This window comes from Castanea sativa, chromosome 12 (assembly GCF_040712315.1).
Source record: "Castanea sativa cultivar Marrone di Chiusa Pesio chromosome 12, ASM4071231v1".
In the NCBI taxonomy this organism is placed as follows: Eukaryota; Viridiplantae; Streptophyta; class Magnoliopsida; order Fagales; family Fagaceae; genus Castanea; species Castanea sativa.
The window spans coordinates 25,669,198-25,680,568 of NC_134024.1; the positions used below are offsets into that span (position 1 = coordinate 25,669,198).

General features: G+C 34.0%; 1 protein-coding gene across 1 annotated transcript; it reads left to right on the forward strand.

The window, feature by feature from the left end:
* Positions 1-4,371: 4,371 nt before the first annotated feature.
* Positions 4,372-6,256, forward strand: LOC142618376 (F-box protein PP2-B10-like). Its single transcript, XM_075791296.1, has 3 exons — positions 4,372-4,794; positions 5,114-5,241; positions 5,316-6,256. Exons 1-3 carry the CDS (start codon positions 4,516-4,518, stop codon positions 5,755-5,757), a joined length of 849 nt encoding a protein of 282 aa, XP_075647411.1. The 5' UTR covers positions 4,372-4,515; the 3' UTR covers positions 5,758-6,256.
* Positions 6,257-11,371: the final 5,115 nt, after the last annotated feature.

An 11,371-nucleotide genomic window follows, 5' to 3' on the forward strand; every position in this document is an offset into this window, starting at 1 on the left:
AGGTTGAGAGCGTTCCATATATAACAACCAATATATTATCATCCTTTGAAAGCTTTTGGAGCATATTCTTGGTTAGAGAGAAAAAAACTCCTCAACCATTTCTGGTCAATGAAAAAAATTACAAACTGACTAATAGAATTGAACATAATAAATTTGTAAACAAAGATTGATTGAAAAGGCTTTTAAATGAATTGTGGAATGTAGCACTTTTTTAGACATAACCACCCAAAATTTCAGGATCCAATTGCTTTTCTCTTACTTTTTCTTAGAAACTTCAAGAAAGAACAATAAACCAATTTCATTATCATTTTGTTGAAACCCAACAAAAAAAAAGAAAAAAAAAAGAAAGAAAGAAAGATAAAGAGAGCCTGGTACCAGTTGATCTTATATTGAGGTTGAAGACCAAAAAATTTCGAAGCAAGAGTTATCTGAAAAGCTCTAGTTAAAAAACAAAAGAGATAGATAATAAGAAGTAGAATAGGAAGTAAAGGGCTTTTAAAATTAAAAATTTCTTAATGAAATGGTAAAAAATGACATATTGGAGAAATTTAGGGTTTTGAAAATGATTAGTTGGAGGAGGGAAAAAAAGCATGGATGCAATAAAATATTTTTTAATTTTATATAAAATTTAGGAATTTTTAAATTAGTAATTTTATGTGTTTAGTCCAAGGTTTTGAATTTCATTCTATTTTGGCTGAAATTTTTCGTGCGGGTGCTTATTCCAGTGTAAAGGACCCCATTATTCTATTTCGCCCCAAATGTCAAACTATTCTAGTCTAAACTGGCATTCTAGGTGAGATTCTGGTGTTTTAGCTGAAACAAGTATTCCGGATCAAAATGATTTGTGGCCACTGTGTCCTTTGTCTATGTTGGAAGGGAGGAGGAAAACCAAAAGGATCTAGAAATCAAGTTCTACCCACTTCTCTTTGGATTGGTATATGAAAAAAGATGTGAAAATAAAGTTAGAAAAAAGAAGCATGGAGAAACCAAGAAGAAGAAAAAGGAGAAGGGAGATTCAGAGCCAAAATTAGGAGGTGGTATTATATGTATCTACCCACTCACATTGGGTGAACCCCACACTTGTAGGACCCACTCCCATATGAGAAGGTAAATACATATAGGATATATGATAGATTTTCTCCTAAATCAAAGGCACATTGTGGATTTGAATTACTTTGAAATTGTGAAATTGAAGTCGTGTTTGGTGAGATGAGAAATAGAAATAAAAGAAACAGAGTAGAAGCAGTGAGTCACGTGGGTTGGAGTGAAAAAGGTGAATTGGAAACTTCTTGGAAAGTACCTGATTTACAAATATCTTTATGATGCTTACTTATTTAAAAAAAAGACCAATTTGATTCACTTTATTAGGATTAAAAAAAAACACAATATTAAATTTATTTAATTATAGTATCATTTATATTTATTATAATATAATGTATCTTGTGCATAATTTTAAACTCATTTATATTTATATTGTGCATAATATCTCTTGTGCCTATTTATTATATTATATGATTTATAAACTCATGTTTTGAATATAATTTTAAAGTGTAAGGAAAACAAAATTTAAAAATTTTATTTCTATGGTAAGAAATAAACAGAGAAAAGAACAAAGAGAAAGCAAAGAATAAGCAAAAATTAAATTTGCTGCTTTAGGGGAAGAATACATAAAATGAAATTGTCTTGAGAATACATATATGATTTGGGCAATTGCCTTCCTATTTTTTTTTTTTTTTTCCTATTCTCGGGGGCATTCCCGTGTAATTATTTTGTTCTTTTAATAAATCTTTTGTTGGAATTGGGCTTCCATTAATTGGCTTTTAGATTCATAAAACAGGCTGGATGTGACTCAGCTAATATACATGTAGGGCCCGTTAATATGTTGTGGTCAAATTCAGTATTGGGCCTTGGTACACCTTGTTTTATTGGACTTATGTCATATTCTAATGTGAGATAGAGTGTAGGATTTTAAGTCTAATCTATGATGGGTGGATATTTACTATATATAATATAAGGTTAGGTCTTCTTTCTACTCCTAACATTAGACAAAACTCTTGTTATGATCCTGGTATCCTATATTGGTTAAGTGTAAGTTTAACCATGTGTTTATAAGCTCTTGGGCACTCTTCCCTTGCAAGCCGGTTTTCAACGATGAGTTCTACCCATTGGTTTGTAACATTTAGTATCAAAGCTAACCATCACCTCAATTAATCGGGTGTAGCTCATTGAGTATGCAATCAAATGAATTTCAGCTTTGTGATCAGATCCCAAAAAGGGCGACCTAGAGGCTAGATTAAAATTACTAGAGCGTGGTGGTATGTTGTGATCCTAGTGTCCCACATTGGTTAAGTGTAAGCTTAACGATGCGTCCATAAGCTCTTAGGTACTTTCCCCTTGCAAGCCAGTTTTCAAGGATGAGTTCTACCTATAGATTTGTAATATTTGGTATCAAAGCCAACCATCACCTCGATTAATCAAGTGTAGCTCATTAAGTATGAGATCAAATAAGTTGCGGCTTTGTAGTCAGATCTCAAAAGGGGCGACCTAAAGGCTGGATTAAAATTACTAATAGTTGAATGGAGCCACCAAAAAGAGAAAGGGCTACCAACAGGTCAGTGTCGCTAGAGTGAGTTGTCGTGGACGTTAGCTGCAGAGCGTGGTGATATTTTATGATCCTAGTATCCCACATTGGTTAAGTGTAAGCTTAACCATGCGTTTATAAGCTCTTAGACACCCTCCCCTTATAAGTCAATTTCCAAGGATGAGTTCTACCTATGGGTTTGTACACCAAAAAGAGAAAGGGCTACCAACAGATCAGTGTCACTAGAGTGAGCCGTTGTGGACGTCGGCTGCGGAGCGTGGTGGTATGTTATGATCCTAGTGTCTTACATTGGTTAAGTGAAAGCTTAATCATGTGTTTATAAACTCTTGGACACCCTTCCCTTACAAGTCGGTTTTCAAGAGTGAATTCTATCCATGGGTTTGTAACATTTCTAGATATAATCTTTTAGAGCTTAGGGTGGCTTGCCCCATTCAAAGCCGTCTTGAAAGGAGGAGCATGGAGAGGATGATCTGCCTGGGGCCATGTGCCAAGTGTACACGTACGTGTCTATTGCTATTGGTAATCAATTCAAGTCTGCTCAAAGTATTTGGAGGTATGCTCCTAAACCTTATAGATTAATGGATTATCTGTGTTCCAGTCTCTAGCATGTATATGTCTTTAATTCCTAAATCTTTCTCTTAAACTAGAAAGTTGAAGCAACGAAATTCTTCAAGGTTTAGAAACTACCCGAAATGTTGTTGACCTTCTGAGAAAGCCAAATTCAATGCCACTTGTTGTAAATATAAATACTCAAGAGAACACAGATAAAACAAATCAAAGCATGTGTATGAAAAAAAAATTGCAACTTTTAATTTTCTATTACAATAATAATAACTCACATAAATAATTCAATAAAGAGGAAAATACCATTTTGGTTCCTAAACTTTAACAAAAATTTGTTTTTCATCTCCAAGCTTTAAAAAGTTTTTTTTTTTTTTTTTTCATTCCTAAATTTTGTAAAGATTTTTTTTCAATAGTTTAGAGACAAAATAATGATGAAAAAAGAATTTTTTTTTTCAATTTTTTAGGGATAAAAAACAAATGTTTAGTAAAGTTTAAGAATATAAAGAAAATATTTTCAATAATTTAGGGACGAAATATGAACATTTCAATAGTTTAGAGATGAAAAATGAACTTTTGGTAAAGTTTAAGGACTAAAATAGTAATTTATCATTCAATAAATAATAAATGGGTTAACGACTCTGATCTATTGATATAGTTTTGTATTTTTAATCTTACTTTTTATTGGGTAAAATGCCGTCAACACCTAAGATTTAGGTTAATACGGTCACATTTTAGAACTAATTAACTTGGTCAGCATTAAATTATTATTTATTGGAGAAATGCTATGTCTATAATATGTTTACAATTCCTTCATAACAAAGTACGTTTGGTACACTGAATAGAGATTACAACAAGAATTGTAATTTTTATTACTATAAATAAAATGTGTTGTAATGTAATAACTAAACCTATTTATAAGTTTGGTTATAAGTTATAACATTTGAATAAAACTTAAGATTTATTTTAGGAAATATCTTACTCATACAATTATATCTCCTTAAAAATTGTTATTTTTAAATTTAAGAGAGATGTGTGTTATTTTTTATAATTTTTTATTTTTATAATTGTTAGATATATATGAAAAATTTATTTATTTTGAAATATATTGCACTTACAAAAAAAATAGTTACCCCTCATTCTAAAAAATAGTTATTCATCAGAAATGTTATAATAAAGACTTGAACCAACTAACAAATATCTAAACCGAATAACTATAATTACACAAAGTTGAGTCACGTTGATTCTTATCCACTCCACACACGTCTACAGAAAGTTGAGCCACGTTGCTTCTTGTTCTCTTTGCTTTTGAGTGTGAGAGGTGAGCCACAGAAACAGAGTAGTGAGCGATCATGGTTTCTCTTTCCCAAAGGAATGGGTTTCCAGAATTACCAGAGGAATGCATAGCCAACATACTATCATGGACGACTCCTAAGGAAGCCGGCAGAGCCGGTGCGGTTGATCCTCTGTTCCGTGCGGCTGCCGAGTCAGACACTGTCTGGAATAGAATGTTGCCGTCTGATTGGCAAGCCATCATTGCCCAATCTGTGACTCCCTTGAATTTCCCTTCTCTGAAACACCTCTTCCTCTCTCTCTCCGATAATCCAATCCTCATTGATGGAGCCACAAAGGTACGTACGTTTCAGTTGTTAATGCTATCTTATTCTTATGTTATTTGCTTCCAACATCAATCTTTTTTGTTGGGTTTGATCTGTCGGTTTGAATCTTTGGGTGGGTTGGTTTCATTTGTTATGTGTAATCATGCATGAATTTAGTTATAGATGAACAGAATCAAAAACTAAAAAAACACAAATAGGAGCTGTTATCTCTGAGATCAAATTAGGAATCATTTTGTTGAATGTATGTTTGTGGCCAGTGAAAGCAGCACCAAGCCGAATAGAACCATATATATATATATCTGTGCTAATCTTCTTTCTTTCTTTCTAGCAGAGCTTTTTCTTGGAAAAATTGAGTGGCAAGAAATGTTACCTTCTCTCTGCCAGGGAGCTGAGCATTACATGGGGAAATGGTGACACTCCTCAGTATTGGAATTGGATTTCTCTACCAGAAGAATCCAGGTCTGTACCAATTCTGTTTTAGTACTCCTTTATTTTATTTTATTTTTAATTGTGTACATGTAAAAATCAAACAGGTTCCCAGAGGTAGCGGAACTTCGTTTTGTGTGGTGGTTTAACATCAGTGGCAGGATGAGTACTTCCATGCTATCTCCTAAAACAAACTATGCTGCTTACCTTGTGTTCAAAAGGACAGATAGAGCCTATGGATTTGATGACCCTCCTCCAAGGGCTTCAGTTGGAACTACTGGAGGTGGTGGAGTTCATCAACAAACTGTTGGTTTGGGCCTGCCTGTCATGGAGCCAAACCAGCAACACCAGATTGTACCTCCACCGCAGCAGCATGCTTCACGTCCCAAGCAGAGAGAAGATGGATGGTTAGAGATTGAGTTGGGTCATTTTTTCAATGAGGGAGGAGAAGATGATGAACTGCAGATTAGACTTTGGGAGTTAGAAGCTGGTACCATGAAGACTGGCCTCATTGTTGAAGGGATCGAGATCAGGCCAACAAAGGGTTAGTAAAATTTGTGCTTTTACTAGCACTAAGTGACATTGATGATACGCTAAATTGCAATTCTATAAAACTTGATATTGGTCCCAAGCCAATTGGATGAGTATAAAATTTAGAGCGGAATTACTATCTAGACCTCAAATCTGTTGGGGTAGATTTGACTGCACTAGCTTGTATGATTTTTATTAAATTGTAGCTTTAGAATCTGGCTTTCAGAATTTTATGGCATGTGTTAGACATATAGGGTAATATCCTTGTAAATTGGCATGACATGTTGGCGTGTTTTGGTACTCAATTGAAGTTTGGAAGTAAGTTGCACATTGTTGGATAAAGCTGTAAGGATGAATTGTACCACCTAACTTTGGGGATTTATTTCTCAAGTTAGGATAAATGGATTGAGTTGTAAATTTGTGGGAGCTCTATTTAGTATGTATAGAGTATGGATGAATGTTAATGAACCTTGGTTCTACTTTTTAGTACACAAAGGAAAAATTATAAGCCCTGCAACTATAGTTTTCTATGATTAGTGCACAGCTTTGTGTGTTTTGATGTTTTAATCTGGTAACTGCATGTTTGAGTGTTTGGTTGCATTTGGGATGGTTGTAGGAATTCCTAGGGCCTAGTTAGGCCGAAGAATTAATAGGTATAGGAATTTGAGGGTGTAAGTAATGAAATTATGGATTAGAACACTCCATGAGTTGAATAGTGTGCTTAATAATGAAATTGGCTGTTTTTGATTTTGGAGCAGGACAAGACCAGTAGGGGACTCCACTACGAGCAAAAGCATTGCCTTGCGATAAACATGATTATGCTTATGTTTCATTGAAATTATGCGTGTTTTTTTGACAAACTATACATATGTTATATAGTGAGATATGGAGAGTAAATCATGTGGATATGCAAGATGTTTATAACCTCTGTTTGTGACTAATGGATTTCTCAAGGAAATGATTATTAAGGAAACTAAATACTTTGAAGAAAAGAATGTTTTTAGAAAGAAAGTGGATTTCAAACGAAAAGATATACTATTGTGGATCAAGTCAGTGTAACCTTGTACTCAGCATAGGCCGAGGAGTACCTGACACAGAATCAGATGAACTGTACACTGATATTTGTACCTGGGGGCTGCATAACCAGATAAATGGCTAGCCCTAAGGGTCGGATGGTTAAGTTTATGAAAATGGTTTAATTGATTATGATCCAGTATATATATAATATGTTTGACACTATGATAGTTTTAGCTTTAGATTCATGAGTTTCACAATTTATGTTCGGTTATGAGATCTGCACAGGCATTTTCAATATGGAAGTTATGATTCTCATGAATTGTGTATAGAACCCCAGTTATATGTTGAATTTATGATGCTTTCCAAGCTAATGATCACGAGTCATGTTTTACAGGAAATTTTTTCAAAGAAGATGTTACCTTATGTTATAAGTATGTGATCAATGTTGATGTTTCCAGAATGAGATTGATATATGCTTTACATTTTCCAGAATGTTATACGTGTTTATGCAAACTCTTGAAATTGTTTATAAGGAAGTTGTATCCACATGTTAACAATACTTTTTCTATCATGCATGTTAGATATACGCTCATGTCAAGCTTCCCTTACTGAGTAAGTGGTATGCTCACCCTAAACATTTTCAATGAGCAGGTATTTTCCTTTTGCAGCTCGTAGTCTCAGCAGTGGAGGAGTTTATATATGTAGGAGTTAGGAGACCACAATTTTAATGATGGCTATGTAAAACTAAACCGCTTTCAAACCTTTTGTAATCCATGTCCATTTCGGATTTAAAATATTAAATAATAGCAATAAATTGATGATTGATGTAGTGTAACAACAGTGACAGCTTCAGGAATTTTTGGCAGGGTGTTCCTAAAAAATTTTCCTAGAATTTTTTTTTTTTTGGTATGTGGTTTTCTTATCAAATATTTGTCCATAATTCTAGCAAAAGAATAAACAACAAACTATAAGTTCATTTAAAATATTAATAAAATTATTAATTATTGTTGTTTAGTTGTTTCATTAATTTGTTTGTCTTTTATAAACTATAATTTGTTATATTGTTGTTTCAATAATTATAAAATTATTATTGTTATTTAGTCTAACATAATTTAATTTGTTTGTCTTTTATAATGTATTGATTAATTATACTAGTTTAATTATTGTTGTTTAGCGTAACAATAAACTATATTGTTTTAATTTGTTTATCATTAATTATACTGTTTTAATTTGTTGTATTGTTTAGCCTCATATGCATATTACACTAAAAGAGCTAGCCATTACACATCTCATGTGCAGCACAATAATTAAAGCAGTGTAACCCGGCCCTATGTGCCCATCTACCCCCACCCCACTTAACAAACAAGCACATTGGTACAAGCCTCATGCCTGATACTCTCAATCACAATCACAATAGCCAACTGCCAATCAGAAAATTTCACAATCACAAATCACAATACACATTACACGAAAAGATAATCTATATCTCACCAACACCAACACACACTGACCAACACCGGCGGATAACCCATAAAAAAAATAATAATAAAAAAAAACCAACGAATAAGAATAAGGTAAAAGCCAAATTTTAAAATTTTAAAAAAGGAAAAAAGTAAAATAATAATAAAACTACCAATTATAGACTAACACTTCAAAGAGAGAGAAAGAGAGAGAAATACCTTGAGGGATGGAGCACGAGCACCGAGCATTGAGCATCGGAGCAACTCTGCGATCCCGATCTGCGATGAGGTGCAATCTGTGATTAGGTGCAATCTGCGATGAAGGGCGATCTGCGATGAGCGACGACGACGAAGATGAGCAAGCTACGGCGACAACGAATGAGCTACGAGCGAGCTACGAGCGACGTGACCGTGGGTTTGGTTTGCTACGTATTGGGGTTTGGGGTTTGGTCTGCTCTATTTGTATTGGGTTTTGGTTTGCTCTGCAAGCGACGTGACCGTGAGTTTTTTTTTTTTTTTTTAAGAATCTGTGGATTTGTTGTGGGCTTGTCATGGGCTTACTGTGGGTTTGCCTCTACCTTTGTTACAAATTTTTTTTTTTTTTTTTTAGATTTTAGTTCAATTTTTTTTTGGTTTTTTTTTTTTGCTTGAAAGTAGAACAAATAATTAAAAAAAAAAAAATATTTGAGGGCGTTCCTAATTTTTTTGAGGGTGTTCCTGATACAAATCAAATATAAAAAATTTTAATTATTATATTTTTTTTTTTTTCAAGTCAGGGTGTTCCTAGGAACACCCTGAGTTGTACATGGCGCCGCCACTTTGTAACAAGCAAATATCACGACAATTTTGATGTATGTCTCTTGTCTTGGTATTAGGACTGACTGAGTTTTGGAAATATTCACATGCTGACCAAAAGCTGTCTCATACTTATCCAAAATATTTTGAATGTGTTCAACAATCTGAAATAGTGGCCCGACTGAAAATGATGCAATCATCCGCAAATAATAAGTGGTTGACTTTAGGGCCTAACCTGCTTGCACCAAGACCCTTCAAAGATCCATCCAATTGAGAATGTTTAAGCAATGAAGATAATCCTTTAGCACAAAGAAGTAAGAGATAAGGGGAAAGGGTCCCCTTGTCTTAAGCCTCTGCTGGAATGGAAATAGCCCTTTTGGAGATCTGTTTACTACGACAGAAAAAGAAGCTGTGGAAACACACTTCATTTTAGCTCTATTTATCTGTTAGCAAAACCCAATTTTGCCATAATAGCCCTCAAAATCTCATTCCACACAGTCATAGGCTTTGCCATATCTAACTTCAATGACATATCCCCTTCCTTACCATTTCTCTAATCTGTCATTGTGTGCAGCAACTCAAAGACAATTAGAGCAATGTCAGTAATTAATCTCTCCCCCAGCAAAAAAAGACTGATTAGGTGAAATAATATTGGGCAACGCATGTTTTAATCAGTTAGCCAACATTTTAGAGATAATTTTGAACAAAACATTGCACAAACAAATTGGACGGAAATCCGCAATTTTGGTTGGCTGCTTCACCCTAGGAATAAGGCCTATGTGAGTATAATTGGCCTTTCTTAACAAGTGACCAGAATTGAAAAAAGATTGCCCGAGTAAGTTCATTACCAACTATATGCCAATACCGGTGATAAAACAAAGTAGGAAAACCATCTGGGGTAGGAGTCTTTGCCAGGTGCATCTGAACAAGAGCTTGTCTAATCTCCTCTGGACTATAAGGTTGCAATAGATGCTCATTCATGTCAGCTGTTACCTTAGGCTGAATGAGATGGAGGCATTCATCAATACCAAAAGGATTGGAAGTGGTAAATAGTTGTTGGATTTGAATATACAGTTGTAGACAATTTTCTCATCATTTTTGCTTCTTCTTTTTTTTTTCTAGATTATAACTATGGAACAAAGCAATGTAATTTTTTGGTTTGTAGAATGTAATTAGGATCAAAAGCCATGTAATTATCATTTTATTAGATTATATTTAGGACCAAAGCCATGTAAATTTTACTTCTTTTGATCTATTGATGCAATTCATTTAATTATCAATAAAAACGTACATTCATGCTCTTATTTTTCTGGCAATAAAATAAGTGGCAACTTTATACACATACACAACATATTTGCGAGGATTTCCAAGACCATAGGTTTAGCCTAGCAAAAAACTAAAGGGATACTGACCTGACACCTTTTTAAGTTCCTCATGGATAATGGCAGCCCAGCTCAGGAATTTAGCTTGAATTGAGCGCATGCCTTCAGGAATCCATTGGGGTGCAGCGGGATTGTTGGGCCCAAGCAAATTAGCAGTTGGGGCCTTGATGCAAAGGATTGTGCCCAACCCGCATATACTTGCTCATATATTCTAACTTGTTCAAAAAAGAAGTTGTTTGTTAAAGATATTGGACTAGAGATTAATGCTCGTCTGTTAATTGATAGAACCATTAGTCCCAAATTTCTACAAATCTAGCAGTATAATGGTAAAAACAATGCATTAGACTATAACCAATAACTATAAAGCCTCAAAAATATTTATGAAATATTTCTTAACTGTCAAAGTGGCAAGTTGCTAATAGTAGTAGATGATAAAATAATGTCAGTAGTGAGTTGATTAAAAATTAGTCAAAACTTACCAACATTGTTGCGAAAATTGTTGTCATAGCATTAGTCTATTACTCCACATCAGAGTATAACTCACCTGCTAATCTCCACATCAGCGTAAGCATCTTAATATTCAGAGCCACAAAGAGTAGTTCCACATCAGCATCCTAATATTAAGAGCCATTGGTAAATGGTAATTATCTACCAAAAAATAAGAGCCATAAAAAGTAGTTCAACATCAGTATCTGCATTGTGCATCTTAATATATATTAAGAGCCAATAAGATTAGATTAAATTAATCCAATACTAAACATGTTCCTATTAAAAGCTAGCTAGTTGAATTATATTTCATCTTCTCGAAAAATTTCGTTTTCTCTAAAAATTCTTTGATTTTATTTGTGTTAACATTGGATTTTTTCATTGTTCACCTTTAGGGATGTAGGAGCAAGGATGACATGCTACTCGATCTGTGGACAATAATGAAACTAAATTTTTTTATGTGATTCAAACATTTGAATCATATCATTCAGA